The sequence below is a fragment of the Tiliqua scincoides genome, chromosome 2, assembly GCF_035046505.1.
Source record: "Tiliqua scincoides isolate rTilSci1 chromosome 2, rTilSci1.hap2, whole genome shotgun sequence".
NCBI lineage: Eukaryota > Metazoa > Chordata > Lepidosauria > Squamata > Scincidae > Tiliqua > Tiliqua scincoides.
In genome coordinates, this window is record NC_089822.1 from 238,294,715 (window position 1) to 238,314,261 (window position 19,547).

The 19,547-nt window shown below is 40.9% G+C and overlaps 1 protein-coding gene across 1 annotated transcript in view; it reads left to right on the top strand.

Moving 5' to 3' along the window:
- The window catches only part of EOGT (EGF domain specific O-linked N-acetylglucosamine transferase), a 39,280-nt gene extending 20,173 nt beyond the window's left edge, over positions 1-19,107 (top strand). The window contains exons 6-16 of the mRNA XM_066617423.1: positions 546-650; positions 1,797-1,903; positions 2,659-2,762; positions 7,254-7,346; positions 8,886-8,957; positions 9,129-9,215; positions 11,140-11,208; positions 11,340-11,401; positions 12,661-12,780; positions 14,705-14,807; positions 15,194-19,107. Coding sequence (XP_066473520.1) covers positions 546-650; positions 1,797-1,903; positions 2,659-2,762; positions 7,254-7,346; positions 8,886-8,957; positions 9,129-9,215; positions 11,140-11,208; positions 11,340-11,401; positions 12,661-12,780; positions 14,705-14,807; positions 15,194-15,340 — 1,069 coding nt within the window. The 3' untranslated portion in view covers positions 15,341-19,107. The remainder of the gene's footprint in view (positions 1-545; positions 651-1,796; positions 1,904-2,658; positions 2,763-7,253; positions 7,347-8,885; positions 8,958-9,128; positions 9,216-11,139; positions 11,209-11,339; positions 11,402-12,660; positions 12,781-14,704; positions 14,808-15,193) is intronic.
- The last annotated feature ends 440 nt before the right edge of the window (positions 19,108-19,547 follow it).

The window sequence follows — 19,547 nt, forward strand, 5'->3', positions numbered from 1 at the left end:
AGTGTGCTTGTTCCCATCAATTGAATTGTAGGCTGGATGGATGTTGAAGCAATCGCTCTCTTTCTCTCTCCATCCCATGCGATCTAAGTTGTGTAGCTGTTGGTAAACCACATTTTACAAATTTCAAGTCCTCTAGGATGTTGTTAAGCCATCTTTTCTTTGGTCTTCCTGTTGGTCTTTTTTCGGTACTTTTGGCATCATATGCTTGCTGGACTGGATGAGAGTTGTTAATATATGGCAGTACATGACCAAACCAGCACAATCTAGTTTTAAAAACCTGCACTGAAAGTGGTTTCTCATTTGTTTGCGTCCATGCATCTTTATTTCTCAATTCAGCCCATGCTGAACACTTTACAGATCAATGGAACACATGCTTCCCAGTTATGGAATTAGCTTAATTTCAGACTTAAGTACATTGAATACCTGCTGTTGTTTTGAGGAATGTTGGTAAAGGATAGAGCACTTTCTCATGGCTGTTCAGTATTACTTGTGTTAAGCTTATTTGAACAGATGCTAACTGTGTTTCTAACTTTTGATCACTTTAGATTTAATGAAGATTTTTTTCAAAAAGGACAAATTGGAGGTCACTGTACTATGGATATTCAAGCTTTCCTTGCTGAAGGTCAGCGGAAAAGCCCTCTTCAGTCTTGGTAAGACTAGTGTTGCCCAAAGTTATCTCTAATTTCTTCATGAGGGATATCTCTGCAGGATAATGTAGCTTCCAAACTTGGGCACTCCTCTTCTTTCCCACCTCAACCCAAAAGACCACAACTGGGAGTTTTAAAAGGAGGAGAGAGACTTCTGAAATGGCAGAGCATTGGAACAGTGTCTAGACAATCGGGTATGCTAGGATGTTAGCTGAGATATAAGATACAATGATGGGAACATTACAACCTGCTTCAGTGTCGGGGTGATGTCTGCATCACTTTTGAGTTATTGGATGTTTATCGGTTCCACGCCTCCAGAAAAACCAGGAAATTTTTGAATCCAGACTGGCTAAGGACTGAACCTGTTGTGAAACTAACATGTATGTAACTATTCAGAGGTGAATGCTTATGTCTGAAAAACAGCATGTGCAAGCTGAATGACGTTTAGTACTTTATCCTCAACTGGGCAAAGCTTGTGTCAGCCCTTGCAAAATCATTTTTGACAAATGAAATAGTGTTTAAAAAACCTTGTCTGATCCTTTAGAATTTTAACAGCTCTTTTCCAATGGAGCACTGCCACTATGAGAAATACCACATTTCCTAGTCATCAAATCGCACTGACCCCCTTTTGTCGTCGTCCCCCCCCCAGGTGATGCTGTACTTCTGAAGGGCTTAACCTTTATTAGCTAGGTCCAGAGCAGCTAGCAATAATACTTCATGGTGGAAACTTACTAGACTGTTTAAATGGATCCTGCTAATTGGTTTCAAATTCTTGTACCTGCAGTCATTAATAACTCATGTCTGTGCTGAAATGTCTTTAAAATCACGGTCAACACATTTGACATGAACGAGATGTATTCAAATTAGCTGAATCTTGGAAACATGGACAGCAAGGCGCTCTCTCTTGAAACTTTCCTCAGCCCTTGATTTATAGATCAAAGATGTTGCTTGCTCCAGAGATCAAAGGCAGAGTTTAACCTTTTGAAGCCTTGCCGAAGGAAGCTTCAGTTACAATTAGACATAATTTTAATTGTCAAAGTTTGTCAAACTTTACCAAATATTATTATGAGCAGTTTGCATGGTGCTCATAATCACTTATCAACCTGGGATAAATTTTGCAGACTTTACTACTTGTGGCTATAATTTTAGGTTTGCTGAGCTCCAGACATTTACAGAATTGAACTCCAGACCTATGGAAGATGGCAGTTGTGATGTTATTATTGACAAGCCAACTTACTTCATGAAGCTTGATGCAGGTACTGTATAAGGTTTACTTTTATTTCTGCACTGTACAATGCAACAAAAGTAGCCCTGTCTTCGATGCTCTCACTGCAGTATTGCAGGCTTATAAATGTGTGCTGTTTGAAATTATCTGCTGTGGCTGCAATCTACAAAATGCTTAGCTGGAAGACTTACGCATAAGCTAGTGCAATTTTCCCTTTTTTGCCGATTCTCACAGTACCACTAGCAGTACGGCAAGCAATGGTCACATTGATGTCAACCTACTAGTGGTATGCTTGGAGATGGTCACATGCAGACCAGTCATGTATGTAGGACTCTGCACATCACATTTTAGCAAAGCCCCAACAAGTGGGTCTTGCTGAGTACATTTAGACATACAGATTCAATCATACAGACACTCAACCATGCAAATAAACCCACCTATGTGACATTTGTTTGCATCAAAGGACTTGCATCAAAGGACTTCATTAAATAAATTTTTATAATAACTTTTAAGATGTTCCACTTGTAAAAGACTAGAACTATTCAATTGTAAAAATCCCTACAGGGGTTTAGAACAGCCTGCCTATGTAAACCGCCTTGGATTAAAGTCTGAGGAGAAATCTGACGGCCAAGAAAGGCGGTATATAAACACCTGTATAAATAAATAAAATAAATAAAAGGTGTAGAAAGTCTACTTCATAATTTCCCTATGAAAAGAAAATATAGAGGTTTGCAAATGAAGAGGGTTTGGGACTGTTTTACTATGAAGTTTTCTCTCTTCTCTCAGGTGTGAATATGTACCATCACTTTTGCGACTTTGTCAATCTTTACATCACACAGCATATCACCAACTCGTTCAGCACAGATGTCAACATTGTCATGTGGGATACTGTAAGTAAGAATTTCTGTTTGCAATTACGGTGTTTATATGTATAATAAAATCTCTTGTTTTTATACTAGGCACACTGATGTGACCTAGTTTTGACTTGGTGCTAGAGATAGATAGTATTAGCAAGAAGTGTAGTCACCTCAACCTGTGACAGATGGTTAATAGATTTGTATATGTGGTGGAGAGGCTTATATATTCATCTTCAGTAGTGAATCTGACAAAGTGAATCATCTTTCTAATAGCATAGTATGCCAGAGATAAGATGGGAGGGGGGACTTACAACCTTATTACTCTAGCTTTTATGAGTGTCTTTTGTCTCTCTTGTCCCATAACCATTGTTTTTGACTCTGCTATTTTTTCCACCTCTTGCATTGTAAATGAATGTAGACAAATGCAGGCCACATGTATAGCATTGGGCCATGTGGAAGTAAGACATTGTTGCCTATCTAGTGTTGGTATGCCAGCATTTTTTACTGTGTGAGAGAATGAATGATCCACAGGACACAGATATATAATCTCCCACCATTGTCTGTTTTAGCAGAAGGTATTTACTTTCTCCTTCCTTCTACAAGTCTAGAGTCCCTCTTTTTTCTTTTCAGTTACTGAGACCTGAAGAATTGCCTGTATCATTTGCCACCTACTGTCTATTCAAGGACTTGCCCACACATGTTTACCGTATCCTATGCAATATTCTTCAATAAGCGCTGGCAGTGTTCTTGGATATTTTCCTAATAAGCTCATTTACAGTGAATGTTTTGCTGGGTAGTACTTGAAACTTCTCCTTTTTACGTCATAACCACAAAGGTTCCACATGTATGGTCTATATCAGGGTGGTCCAACTTCTGGCAGCCAGGGGAGAGTGTACAACCCTGCATGACCCTCTGTCTGTGCAGACGTGGAAGTAATTGGTGGTGATGTCATCACATCACTGCCAATTACTTCTGGGTTCTGAGATGCCAAAGTCACTTGATCAGCTCAGTTGGAAGAAGCTGGAGGTGGCGATAGGTGCAGCACAGCTTTCCGATCTCCCTGTCATGCCATTCCAGCTTCTCCTTCTCCAGAGAAGAAAGTATGGCAGGGTGACTGAAAAGCCACTGAAGCAGGAGGAGGTGGCTGTAGCAGGGCTTTCGGGAGTCACCAGAAAGGGCCTCACAGGCCATGTGTTGGACCACACTGGTCTATATGGTCGTCGTCCCCCCACTGAGAACACAATAATTGTCCATGTGTTTACGTATTGGATCTGTTCACCACTTTGTCTCCCTTCCAGTTCCTTAGGGAAACCTAGAACTGATAGGGAACTAGCACTTTGTTCAGTACTAGTAATTCCATCCTTAGCCAGCACTCCTCCTGACATTAATTTTCCATGCCAGTACTGTCAACTGAAGCATTTCTGTTGTACTGCATTTTTGCAGGGGTTCTGTACTGCATGAGAATGTATATGGTTTTGTCAGACTTGACTGTGAAGTCCTTCTGAGCTATACTGTTAACTGGGGGAAAAAAAAGTTATGTTTAATTCCTTATATTGCCAGATGATGGTGCCAAGGAACTGTTTAAACTGGCTGAATCTCTCCTTTTTTGCTATACATAATGCATGTTGATTTTGGCTATTACAAAATTATCATCTTTAATAAACATTAATCACCCTTTGAGAAGGTGAAACAAAGCAGAACTTTAGTGGGAAATATACATCTAGAATTTTCCTAAACAAACAAAACTGGCATAAACGCTTTTTAAATTTATGTAAAAATTATGCACATTGTCTTGTCGTGGGGAGTCAGGCAGTAAAGAGGTGTATGGGTACTAACTAGTGCAACCTTCCAGAGATAGTTCAAAACTCACAAAAACCTAATGGCAACTATGGGAGAGAGCAGACAAATACAAGTTGGCATAATAATGACACTGAATGTCATTTGGGTGAGTATTTATTTTATACTAGATAATTTTGAATAAGGCGCTTGGAAGATGCAAAGTTCTACATACCATCAATCATCTACATCCACATTCTTCTTGCATATTTCTGTAAACGTAGACAATGAAAAGCGCATCTCCAGCTTTTGGATTTTCTCTCTGGAGGTATAAAAGCATTAGTATATGAAAACTGTAGCATATGTTCCAGATATTAATAGAATAAATATGAAATATATTTTTTAAAATCAACGTTTTAAGGGCCAGCTTGGGCATGCACTCAGCCTTTCACAGATCAAGGCGCAATGGGTTATCTGTAGGTTTGGTAGCTGCAGATTTCACTCAACGCAGGGTTCCGAGGCCCCTTAAGGAGGGTCTCACAGGCATATGGTCACTTCCAGAGCTGTTCAGAGTGGCGGAGAGGTCACATGTGGCCTCTCTGCATCTCAGAAGGCCTCCTGGAAGCATGTCAACTCAGAAGTAAGTTTTGTAATTGAATGAGTCTTATAGGGGGCCCCCTGTAGCTGTGAATCCCATATCAACTCCCCCTGCACTCTCTGCAGGTGAGGGGAGCTGTGCTCACCTTCAGAGGGTCTTCTGAGCCTTGGAGAAGCTGAGCACATCTGCCTGCAGCCTCTGTGGGCCTCAAAATGGCCATTTAGGCAAAATGGGTGTAGGTGGTATCCACAGATTCAGTAACCACTGAAGGTAAGGGGAGGGGGTGTTCCAGAACTCCCATGAATAAAAGTACATGCCTGTACTCCTAGGTGTGTATTGAATTACAACCTAAAAATTTACGCCACAGAATACTTCACATTATACAAAAAGTTATGTACCCATGTTCATATGGAAAGAAGTGGTCAGCCATTTTTTTCTTTTATGAATAGCTGCCTTTATAGAGTTTGCAGCATGTTTTCATTCAGTTTGATCAAAGTATTTTCCCCTTGTTTTAAATTAATGGTATAAAGCTTAATAGTTTAACTGTACAAACTCAAGATAATGTAAGCTGTATTAGTTACCCCTTAACTATTTTCCACAGTTCTGTTATATTCAAAATCACAGTAATGAAAGATCAGTAAATGAGTGTCTTCCCCCCCCCCTTTTTAGTGCATACTTACAATGAGTTGAATATGTATCACTGACTCTGAATTGAGACTAGCAGTTATTTTGGATTTGCCTAATGCGGAATACAAGGGAGCAATCTTGTGGCACATGATTTTAGCAAAACTGTAAGGAGTATGGGGGCTCTTGTGTTTTCCTGACAGAACTGGCAACAATATTAACGCTATCATTTTGGTGTTGTGCTGCTATTGTTGATGTCTAGGTACTTTCACATGTTCATAAAAATGGATAATTACGGCTAACTTTCCCCAAGAAGTGGGGCCCTCATGTAAATAATAGTCCCTCTGCATGTCAGATGGAGCTGAACCTAGTTGGGAGAAGGCAACATGCTTCGATGTGGGAGAAATGCTTTACCATTTGTGGAATTACTATGAAGCACTGAGAGAGCTTTGCTGAAATGTTGTATGAAACTGGCTTCCAGTGCACCACACAATTAAATATTGGGGATCTGTGATTGGCAGTCCCATATCATTGCATTTCTTCAAAAGCCAGCTATGGGGCACTTCATATTGTACAAATAAGGAAGGATGAACCATTTTCCTGCTGTGAAAATGTGAAAAATCTGTCCTTCCTCAGTGGTGATTTGCATTGGCTTGCATGTATTTTTTTCTTGAACTTAGGGCAAATTGCAGCTTGGTATGGGTGATTTATTAAAACACCACCTCCCCTGCTATATTTTTGATGCAGCTTGGTTTCCCTACTTGCTTTTGAAGAAATGTAAAGAGATCTAATTGTGGAACTTCGGCATCACATATGGTTTAACTCTGACTCACATCATTCAATCTATCTAGCTCAGAGCTCTGCAAACCATGGCCCGGTGGTCACATCCAGTGGTCACGCTGATCCATCTGTCCAGTGAGTAGACCTTTCAACTTGGGTGCTGCATGAAGCCCCCTCAGTCGGGGGATAGGGACACTCTGGGTAGTCATGTCTGCCCAGATGTCCTATCACATGACCTTCTGGGACAATGGGCAGACAGCATGACTGCTCAGAACGTCCCTGTCCTCCGAACGAGGAGGAATTCATGCAGTGCCTGAGCAGAATGCTTGGATGCAGTCCAGACGGAGACTGCATTCCGGGTGTGCAGTGGTTGCAACTTTGAGCATCGCTTATCTAGCATAATAATTTCTTAAATTGATTGAACATGGCGTTCTAAAGCCTTATACAGGTGTCTTTCCCAGGCCTTCTTTCTTAAGCAGACATACTGAAGATTGAAACTTGGGGCGTTTGTGTATGTGAAGCATATATTCAGCCTCTGAGCTGAATTCAGCCCCTTTTCGACTGTCAACAAAAGTTTGTACTGTATATCTGGGACAAAAATGAATTTCTGTTGTAATTTTGCGGTGAAAAGGCATAGCTGTACAGAAATGTGAAGCACCAGATGTGTATAAAAGCCTGAATAAAGTGGACACAGTTATTAGTTATCCACCAAAACCTAATGTGTGCTTTTATTTCTTTTTGCATAGAGTGCCTATGGATATGGAGACTTGTTCAGTGAAACATGGAAGGCGTTTACAGACTACGAGATAATACACTTGAAGACCTACGATTCAAAACGAGTATGGAATTCTGTCCTTTTTAATATGTACTGATTTGCATGGTCCTTTTGGCTATTCTGGAAGCTGATGTTTCAGATGAAGTTTTGTCGTTATGCATCGTAATGTGTCTGGGACCTTAAGTACAAACGGGACCATTGATTCTTGCCTTAGTAGCAAGAGTCAAACTTGTGAAGAAACTTACGTTTTTAAAACAGAGGATCCTGTGACATTTTACGGGCTAATATATATTTATCTTGCCAGAGGCCACTGTGGCCATGAAAACCTTTACCGCAATAAATTTCCTAATCTGTAATAAATTCTTCACTTGTAGCAAAAGCAATAACTATGACTTAGTTCAGTGGTTCCCAAAGTTTTTTTACTGGCGGCTCCCTTGACCTACTAGGCCATTGGCTGCGGTTCCCCATTAGGGCTACAATCCTATGCATTGTATAAGGCAGCAGGTTTTTCGCGTTGATTCTGCAGCTTCCCTGCCTGGTTTTCACAGCTCCCTGGGGAACCATGGCTCAGAATCACTGGCTTAGTCTATGCAGCTGTGTCCAAAGGCCTGTTCTTGCCTGTCTCTTCCCAGACCAGTAAGCTAATTCTTGTGTTCTGCCATTATGCAAATATTCCTGCAAACCTGCAGAAGGTCAGCATTTTTGTATTCTTATGAAAGCCATGACTAAGGCTGCCTCTGTTCTATCAGCTTGTGCACTAATTCAACTCCTGCACTCTCCTGCCCTATGAAACTCCCTGTCCTATGAGGTGCTGCTGACCCCTTCATTACCATTTTGTGTCTCTGAATGAACACTTTTTCTTTCAGCAGGCCTTTGTTGGTTAATATGGTTTTGTCTCATCTGATGCTGTGATTTTTTGTTCTTGGTACTCTTGATGGTTTTTTTTAACATTTACATATGCTATTTTTTAAAAATGTTGTTTCAATAAAACATTAACAAATTATCAAAACAAAACAAACCTTATAAAAGCATATGGTTTTTATAGCGCTTGGCAAACATACTCCCAGGTACAGGTATATGCTGTAATTATTTCCTTCTAATTATTAATTATTATTATTAACAGTATTTATATACCGCTTTTCAACTAAAAGTTCACAAAGCGGTTTACAGAGAAAAATCAAGGTTCTAATGCAACCTTCATTTGTTCCAATGTGAATGTGATCAAGATTTTCACATCTCTTTGTGTGGGGAGACACTGGATGTGTGTTCCATTTCCAACTATTGCTGGCTGCACATGGGTCCTGTGACTGCTCTGTTGAATCTCCCTTTCCTTCTTTTGCATAGCCTATCATGTTTTTCTGATTTTCCAGCCCCATTCTTCTACTCACACACTTACAAAGTTGCCTCTCTGTCTGTAGTTAGGTCTTTGTGTCCAATACTGTTTTTGTTTCAGTCATTTGTTCAATAGTTAATACAGGGAGGCTTCTGATTGATGCTCTGATCTGGCTTCTATTGCAATATTAATAGGTCCTGCTTTATATTCACCTCTTTTAATTATGGATTAGGAATTCAACTGTAACTTGTTAATGATCTCCCTCTCCAGGTATGCTTCAAAGAAGCAGTTTTCACATTATTGCCTCGAATGAGGTACGGCTTATTTTATAATACACCGTTGGTGAGTAAATCTAGTCTGTGTGTGTGGTTTTTCTTTTTCTCAATAAATCCTGTATAAAAAATATGTTACCATAACTAGGTATATAAGGCTTGTTAATGTATAACAAGCTTTATGTTTTGTTACTGCAAAAGATTTGAACACATGTAAATTGTATTCCTACTCTGATTTCAGATCTCCGGCTGCCATGGAACAGGATTATTTAGAGCTTTTTCTCAGCATGTTTTGCACAGATTAAATGTCACACAAGAAGGACCTAAGGTATCAATGCTCCTCTGTGCCATTTTGTAAGACTCACATTTGTTACCCAAATGAAAACTGTATGCATCTGCCTTCCTCACCTCTACTTCAAATTCTCCTGCGACTTGAGTATTAAATAATTCTATTCTTCATTGTCCACAATTGGAAGTTTCATGGTAGCTTAAGTATTTCAGTTTCTGCTTGCTTGCCCTGAGTGTGCATATGTTGTTGAGAAAGAATATAAAGATGACTATGTCATCCTCCCATATATCCCTGGTATCTGTGCGGGTTCCATTCCTGAACCACAGTTAAAACTGAAATGGCAGATACCTGGGGATGCCGCCCTCTAAGGAGGGTATTCTCCCCTCCCCTGGAGGATATACTGAACCCCAAAGAGGCCACACGTATCCACCCACAACTTTTGCAGGCCTGAGAATGACTGTTTAAAGTGAAAAAACACAACTTGTGCCAGTTTTTCATCAAAACCCGGAGTGATGTTTTTAGTGCCTTCTATGGCATAGGAAGGCCTGGGAAAGCCCCGGGGGTTTTTAATGCTTCATAAGGCATAAGGAGGCCTGGGCAAGCAATCTCTGCGGGGCTCAGAAAACCCTCTGGAGGCAAGGCGTACACAGCTCCCTCGTCTCTGGAGGGGGTGTGCGGGGGGGGGGGGCTGATCCGGTCCGTGGTTAACTGAAACTGTGGATATGGAATCTGTGGATGCAGGGACCCTCCTGAATTTTGAAAGATAGGGCTGGCCAATATTTGCATGAGGATAAATGTCCAAATGAGCTCTTTTAGAGAGATATAACTCTTCATGACAGCAAAGGTAGTTGCTCTGAACCGTAGATCCATCCCCACTATATCAATATATACTTGATGCTGCCAGAAAGTCCCATCAATAACTAGCCTAGGAGAGAATGATTTGTCTAGTGTGTGGTCTTCAGCATACATGATTCAATCATCTTGCATTTGATGTTAAGCAGAGCTAAGCCTGGTCAGTGCCTAGTTGCATACAAGCCATCTTAGTTCCATGACAGTAAAGAAGCAAGATATAAATGTTATCCATAACAAAGCAAGTACATTCTTGGCTGAGCTGGGACGTGTTCTGCTTCCTGGCCAATCCCCTGGGTGGTGATTGGTGTGTTTTTTTTCTTTTCTTCTTTTAACTGATTCTTGCAGTGTATACACTGTGGGGAAAATATCAATCCAACTGATTCTGAGTTCCTTAAAATATTTGCTGGAGAGTATATAATGCATGTTTATACAAGAGGCTATGATTTCAAGCTCAGCGCGACCATTTGCTGCACATGTCCTACTGGTATTAATAGTTGTCATGCAGCTAAACCTTTGTATTCCTTTTTTATAATTTACCCCCAAAGGTTCAATGGATTTTTAAATTGAGAAGGAAAATAACAAGCTTGAAAATCTTTTCCCCCCTGTTATTCATCTATGCATAAAACAAGCTGTGTTTGTCCATATGGCTGCCATTTCCCCCCCTCAGATTCTGCAGTAGTTTGTGGTGATAGTGTATGCAATTTTTAGTGCATAAAAGTTAAGAGTTTGAAAGTTTTTGCTACTGGTAACATTATCATGTTTTGTGAGGGTAGGATGGGGAGGCTGGATAAGGAATATAAGGGGACTTTTAAGTGGCTTATTAGGTATTTATTGCAAATATTACTTCGGGGGAAGAAGGGCAGACATAGCACACACTATGATCATCTATCTTAAGACTCCTCTTAAGGAGTGTGTTGCTCTCCTGTGTGTGTGATACAAACGAGGCGATTAAAAGGAAAAGACATTTTAATCACTCTACTAATTGTTTCCATTAAGGTCACTAATTTATTCATTGTCAGTCAGCTGGTCTTTCTCCTTCCCATCTTGGCACAAGTGGAATTATTTAATTACTTAAAAAAATTTTTAAACACATCTTTTTGTTTTTCAATAGGATGGAAAAATTAGAGTTACAATACTTGCCCGAAGTACAGAATTCAGGAAGATATTGAACCAAAATGAGGTAGGAATATTTTTTTTCTGAAATAAAAGGCTCCTGTATAGTGGAGGGTTCCTTTTCTGGGTACAGAAAATTGGGAAAAGAGCAATATGACTATTACACTAAAATGTTGCTTATTCCCTCCCCACTTCTAGCTTGCCAATGCTTTGAAAACACTATTATTATTTGAGGTCCAAATAGTGAATTACAAGTACAAGTAAGTACATCTGTAAGTGATAGCAGGTTTGCAATTCTCTGTACAGGACATTTATCTATCTGCTCCAGAAATCCTAAGCCTCTTTATTTGGAACTAAGTCCTGGTGAAATAATTGGCACTTTAAGGCTATGAGTTTAAAGATGCTTTCTTCAGCAGTCAAACCAGACACACAATGGGATTTACAATAGGATTTCATTTTAGGATTGCCATTTAAACAATATGAAGCAACTTTGTATTATTGACATTAAGGGTAGGAGTCAACAAATTTTGACTGGGCTTGCTGACCAAGTGATAATGTAGTTACCGTTTCCCACTTTTAAGGAACTATGTGGTGTTCCAGATTTTGTGCTGCACCTCCAAAACACAGTGCTTGGTCAGGGACTGCCCCTTGTTCTTGTACTTTGCTCCAAGCATCAAACTTTGGAGGTAGGAATAATTCCTAGCCCTTCTCTCTAGCTTGGAGCTGGAAAGGAGGGCAGAGTTTGTCTGTTTGACTGCTGCATTTGCACAGTGCCTTGCACATCTCTACAGCCAAAGTAATCCATTAACCATCTTCCCTCTAGCTTCAAGCAAGGAGGAGAAGGAGGCTTAAAAGCTTTCTGGTTTGACCACTACATTTGGAAGGCATTCGCCACAATTAAAGCAGTCATAGCAAACCTTTCTTCTTCCCTCTTTTGCTTCAAGGTGGAGTGGGAAGTGGTCAGCTTGCCTGCATGGCCTCTGCATTTGCAAAAGAGTGCCTCACAAATGCAGGAACCAAACTAGTCTTCTTGCCAAACTTGGACAGAAGGCAGGGAAGTGTGGGATACCTGCAAGGACAATCTCTGTGCCCCCCCCACCCGCCGCAGCTTCATAGTTGGAGGGGAAGTTGGACCTTGTCATGATAAACAGAGGGTGGCAGGACATTTGCCATGTGAGCCAAAATTGGAAACAGGCTTGAGGATAATACGAGGTTGGGAATGCTGTAATATATTGATAATTTGTGTAAACTGAAGTTGGACACTGAAATGTTTACATTATTCATTTGCAAAGCAGCCTGTTAAAACTCTGGTGCATCAATGTGCTATTCTGAAATTCACAGCATTGTTCCTTCAAGCATTTTAGTTTAATTTGTAGCTGACTTCTTTCCAAGGGCACAAGAAATCCTTGTAGTACCCTTGAACCGACTATGCATGATTAATTATGGGGGTTGGGGGGTGGGGATGGGGAACTGGAGTAGTACTTGTTAGATATCCATTTTTATGGTATGTTTTCTTTAGGGATCTTGAATTTATAGAACAGCTGAAAATTACACACAATTCTGATATATTTATTGGAATGCATGGAGCAGGGCTTACCCATCTTCTCTTTCTGCCAGATTGGGCTGTCATTTTTGAACTGTAAGTCTTTGTTTGGTTCTTATGCTTATGGTTTTTAATGTGCCCTGTGTATATGTTTGATGATAGGTAGAGAACATAAGAATAGAGGTGTTTGAAAATGGAGTTATTTTACTCAACAGTAAACCCACTGGGTTTAGTAAATCTTAGGCTATAACCCTACCTTACCAGAAACAAACACCTCTAATGATAGGCACACCACTTCCTTTCCCAAAGAGATCTTCTGCTCTTTAATCGCTGTGCAACGCAAAGTGTAGTTCCCTTTGTTGTGGTAGCTGTTACACTGAACTTCGTTATGCGTTTGGTGAAAATTTCAGAAAGCTTTTTCAAGCGTGACAGTCCTGTTGATTTTCTTTGATTGGCTAGGGTTTGCATCTAGTGGTTACTGGCTAAGAGCCCAATCCTATCCAATTTTCCAGGGCCAAAACCAATGGGGTGTGTGTAGCATCTTGCAGTGGGGAGACAGTCACATAGTCCTCCTCAAGGTATGGGAACATTTGTTCCCTTACCTCAGAGCTGCATTGCGGCTACACTGGAGCTGGAAAGTTGGATAGGATTGGGCCCCCAATCTGCATCCTGCTTCCAAGTTGGCCTCATAGTCAAACTAGTTGCTCACTAGGTTCATAAAATCATAAATCTTAACAGGTCTTAAAACCTTCAAGTATGACCCTTTGTCTCTAGGAGGGTTGAGCCTCCAATTGCCTGAAGATAACATCCGAAGGTCGCCAGTTCAAGGCCACCAGCACCATGAATGGCGAGACCTTGAAGCAGCTGACAAGCTGAGCCGAGTTATTCCACCTGCTCTTTGGAAGGAGCTGCTTGTCAGCCTGTGTGGGAGGAGGCCAGAAAGTGATAACAGACCGCAAAAGTTCCATCTGAAATGTTGTGTGGTTCTTGAAAGATAGAACCTTTCTTTAATTGTAAAAATCCCTACAGGGATTTAAACAGCCTGCCTATGTAAACCGCCTTGAATTAAAGTCTGAGGAGAAATCTGACGACCAAGAAAGGTGGTATATAAATACCTGTATTATATTATATTATTATTATTACTGATACTAACCCATATATGTGTACATTAAAAGTGTTGTTATCCAGCATACATGGGGAGCAGAGTTTGCTGGTTACCCAAATATGCTGGTAACTAAGTTTTCACAATCTCCCCACAAGGCTTCTTCTGCGGTGCTGTTCCAGCGTCCTTGCTTCTTCATGAGGGCCTCTGTTTTAAGGAATGGGTCCACATGAAGCCTGAATATTGAAGATATGGCCTAGTGCAGGGGCCACCAAAGTACGGCCTGCAGTGCACCAAGAAAATCCTCTTTGGTGCAGTGTAGCGGTGGCAAAACCTCATTGTTCTGCCTCACTGCCTCCCTTTGTCGCATCCAATCTTTGTAGAAACTTGCACCGGGCAGCTGCTTCAGCTGCTGATCACCCCAGAAGTCCTCTAGAGGTTGCGTGCAGCCCCCTGGCCTCTTCAGAAGTCCTCCCAGATGCAACTGGAAGCCACTTTTGGTTTGCACCAGTGACTCTGGTCACATCTGAGAGAACTTCTGAAGTGTGGGAGAACACTGCCTGGATGTGACTGGCGTGAACTGGAAGCGGCTTCTGGTCACGTCCAGGAGGCTTTCGTCCAGGGCCCTCTGCAGCTCAGGCTTGGCATCTGCGGGTGCTCAGATCTGCAGATGCCTTGCCCACGGATAGAGAGGACTCACTGCTGTCCTCTCTTCAGGCCTCGTGCTGTCTTCTCTTCACCCCTCCCTCCTTCCCCAGCTGTCTCTCCATTAGGAGAAGACTCAAGCTGGAAGAGGAAAACCTCATCCTATCAGTTTTCCAGGAGAATGGGCTCTTAACAGCCCCTTCTCCGTTTTGTTTCCTGCAGCAAGTGCTGGAGAAAATCATCCCTGTCATAATGATTTCTCCATCTTTCCAGGTACAACTGTGAAGATGAACGTTGCTATTTAGATCTGGCAAGGCTGAGAGGGGTCCACTACATCACCTGGCAAAGGAAGGATAAAGTGTTTCCCCAAGATGAGGTAGTGCATATGGGAAGGGTGTATAGTATGGAAATAACTCTTGGTTTTTGTTTTAATTGTGTTTAAAGATTAGTTTTACTCTTCTCGGTTCTTATACATGAAATATGATTCTACTGCTTTGGCCCAAATTAACTTCTCTGCTCTGATTAAGGAGTCATTTTTTTATTAATAGCTGGAGGAGGGAGAGAAATGAAATTAATTGGCCATTAGTTCAGATTGTCAATAGCAGTGCTGTTGGGTGTTTTCTTACCAACACTGTTGCTTTAGGGTGGATTGATAAATCAGCCATTATGAATTAAAATAATTACTCAATTTACTGCTTGTTTTTCCAATAAAAGAGGTAACTTGTTTGCTTCCTTTAAAACAACCAACTCCCTTTTCTTCAGGGGCATCATCCAACACTTGGAAAACATCCGAAGTTTACCAATTATTCCTTCGATGTGGAAGAATTTGTCCGCTTGGTACTTTTGGCGGCTGATCGAGTATCACAACATTCCAAGTGGCCATTTAGGAGAAAACATGATGAATTATAGATGAAAATGTCACCTGTTTTTATATACCATCATAAATTGTTAACTCTTCTTTCCTGGAGGGGAAAGGGACAAAAGATAATGGAGTGGGAATCATATGCTATACCCACTCCTCCAAAAGTGTGTTGTTTCTCTGTTTTTGTTTCCTTACTGTCATCACCCTTCCTAATTTTACTTGAGAAGTTTGGATTGTGTGAGATCTATTTATTGAGATCACTAAGATTTGCACTGCTTTTTTCCTGTTTACTTTACGATAGTCTCCTCTATTTCTTGAAAAAAGGTTGATTGATGCTTTAAAACTCTGGAATTCAAGATAAGTGCACACTGGATCAGGGATGTCAGACTTGTTTCATACAGATGGCCAAAGTTAGCATTCGTGCTGAGGGCTGTAAGTGACATCATTAAGCAGATGATGGTCAGAAATAAGCATTTTGTGCTCACATAGGAACTCATTAGCTGCAAATGACAGAAAAGAAAATGTACAAATCTTGTTCATATTTTCAAGATAGGAGAGAGCCCAATTCTCAAGCTGAGAGAGCCCAACTATAACAGGGGCTGGATAAATTGATTCTAGGGGCCACATTTCTCCCACGGGGCCTTATATTTGACACCCCTGCACTGGATCCTGTTTTTTCTACTCCCTGATTCTCATTTAAGCCTTTGAGCTGTCTTTGTAGATCTTTTAATACTTGGTCAGCCCTTTCTCTTCCATACTTGCACGACACTCCAAAACACTAAATAAGGAGGAAAGGGAGGAAGATAAAATACAACTGAATTGCAAGGGGCTCCCACAGGAAGTACAGGACCATGAAAAACAGGATTCTACATAGTTTTTAAAAAATCTATGCTAATTTACTTCCTTCCTTAGTTTCTTCTGTTGTCCATTCATTTCAGATTAGTTTTATCTCATGTGCTAATTTAATTAACCAACACTGGAAGGTAGGGTTGCAGTCCTATAGGACTCCTCCTTTCCTAGGAGTAAGCCCCTTTGAACATAGTGGGACTGACTTCTGAGTAGACATGCATAGGATGGTGGTGTTAGTCTGTGATATGCTTGGGGACAGGTCATATCTTCTGGTGATTTGTTTTTCCCTTTCCACCAGTAGACTCGGAAGTTCCAAACGTGTGCCACACATCATAGTATCGAGAAAAGTATGGTGTGTGTTTATAGCCCTAATATTTTTAACTATCCTATTATAAAGTTTAAAAATTAAAAGGGAAAAAGTAAACATTAGTACTGTAGGAACGTGTATTACAGTACAAGTGACTTTTTTTAAAAGTTTGCAAACATTTTATAGACTCTGATTCTTATACATGAACAATATTTGGCTTAAAGCTTTAAAATAATTATAACTCATAAGTGAATGTATTTCATGTGTATTTCTTTGCACTATATTCGTGTTTGGAAAAAGCCAACTCTTTTAACAGTGCAGGCATGTCAAATGCTTGCTTAGTAGCATGTCCCATTGATTTCAATGGTATTGTCTTCACGATTATAGCCTAGAGCAGCTTTTCTCAGTGTGTGCTCCTTGGAGCCCTGGGGTTCTTGGAGACCATTGTTAGGAGCGCAGTGGGCTCTGGAGACAAAGTTGGAGAACCACTGGCCTAGATTGATGCAGAGACCACTTTTCCCTAAATGAATAAGGCATACTGAATCCTTTATGCCTGGAGGCCTTATCACATCATAGTTGCTGTTCTGTCACTCACATGAATCTGTTCTCGCCAGACCACCTCTTGCTGTGCTGGGGATAAATTGACGCTGTCCTCCATAGAAATCCTCCATAGTTGTGCCCTTGCTGTGCTACAACCAGGTTTAACTTCTCTCTACCTGCAACACATTTCATTTCATCCCATTTCGATCTGTCAGCTTAGCTGTGGACATTGAGAGTGAGTGGTCAGCATAACTTGGCATGTTGAGAGAGTCAGGTGAAAGCGGGGCAAGACAAATAGGGTGAAAGGCAACTGAGGCACCACGAGGGGTCTGGCTTGCTTTACATCAGGCAAATTACATGAGAATAAAACTTTTGACAATAGGGTTGAGGTAGAATCTCAGACAGTGCAATGGCTTCCTATCTTCAATAGGAAAAAAATGTTATTTGAGCTTCAGAGATAAGCTGAGATGGAGCATGCATTTGAACCATTCATTTTACATCAGAAGCATGAAAAGAGTACATTTTTGAATCTTTACTATGTTAGTGATATTCGTGCATCCTCGGTCAACTGGCTTACATGTTTACAGAAGCCCACAGGTGATTCATGTATAAATTAGTGTATGAACATATGCTGGGAATCCAAAGCCAATCACATCTATTCAGCATGTTGGATAGTAGGGGGGTCCTCATTATCCGAGGGTAATGGGAACCATTTAAGTAACTCTGTTGACCAGGATTTTTTTCCATATGAAATAATGGGTTTAGGCTCCAGTTGGGACTGCAAGATTTGAAACAACCTCCCACAAGTTTATTTTGAAATATTAAAAGCATTTATACTTTAGAAAGCAGTATCATACAAATTATTTTTATTCTAAAATCTGTAGGAAATATGTTTCGGTAGGCTGTGCATGTTGTAGGTTATGTTAAACTTGGCCTTCTTTGCATGGATGCTGGTGGTAGTTGGGTGCGGTTTAAGCAGAGGAGAGGTGAGAGAAAGTGACAGAACTGCAGGGTGGTAATGCATGAATTGGATATGCAGTGAGTCTATGCAGTGAGAGAGACTGGCATACCTGGGGGGATCAAGGGGGGCCAGTACCCTGGGGTGCCATGACTACAGGGGTGTCAACACCCTCCTTGCCCCCCTGAGGACTCCAAAGGACTTCCTTGGCGGAGGGCCTTTAATGCACACTTCTGGTTTTCAGGTGAAAACTGGAAGTGATATGTTGTTGTTGTTATTGTTAATTATACTGATAATGGTGATAATAATAGTATTTATATACCCCTTTTCAATAAAAATGTTTACAGAAAAAATTAAATAACTAAATGGTTCAATTTAAGCTGTTCTGGAGGCCTCAGAAGGCCTTCAGAGGGCCAGTGGAGGACATGTGTGGCGCTCAGAAGGTCCCTGGTGGAGGGGCATTCAACTGGGGGAGGTGGCATTCTGCAGTCCCTGGACCCTGAGTAGCACAGCCCGACATGGAGTTCAGGTTTCTCTCCCTGCCCAGCTCTCATTCTGCCCTCCCCCTGTCCCACAGAGGCTGTACCACCACTCTGTGATTACACTTACCCTTGGTGGTGGCACATTCTGGGCAGCACAGGGGCCAGGATCACCAGTGGTGAGACATGCATTGATGTGGGTTGTAGGACTAGACAACATGTGAATTTTGAAAATCCATTCACACTCCAGGCTTTCATCCAAGAATCCTCATAAATGTGAGGCATTTTTATGCATTCTTTCTGAATAAATTGGACTTAACTGTAGGCAATCAATTAACGAAGACACAGACAGCGAGGACCTGCTGCATCAAGAGTTATGTTCTACATGCATAATGTGTTCCTGTTTATGCTGATGTGTCTTCCATGTAGGAGTTCCTAAAACAGCCTACTGGGGAAAAAACTCTTTGTGGAACAAAGTCACTCATATTTACTCTGGCTAGATTACAGGCTTAAAAAGACATTAGCTGCAGTGGTGTTTCATCACAGTGTAATCTGGCTTGCACTAATTATTCCTTTTGTTTCAAAATCTTTGTTACATGGCATCTGTTTCTAGAATTATTTTGTTCTTATTTAATGTAAACTTTACTCTGGTTTTGAAATAAAAATTAACTTTAATATTTATAGTGCTGTATGTCTCTCCGTTTTGCTTTCAAAATAATGTCAATGTCAAGAGTCCCTTCACCATGTGGCTTGCTAAATTCTATGAAACGCTAGCAAAAGTTTAGGGTGGGATTCTTTTATTTCCCCCTTCATAAATACATCATGGTTTTAAAATTGCGTATAACAAAGTAATAATAGTTTCCTGGTTTTCTTGTCAATTGTTTATAAATCATAGAGGTTAGGACACTAGATGGAGCTAGAATACTTCCAAATATCACAATTACATGCTCAGCTGCTTCAAGGAATGAAATTTAAGAGTGAGGAAAGCTGACTAGTGGGTCCTTGTGCAGTTGTTACCTCTGTTCAGACAAACAGCTAAGGGCCCGATCCTATCCAATTTTCCAGTGCCAGTGCAACCATGCCAATGGGGCATGCACTATATCCTGTGGTGGGGAGGTAAT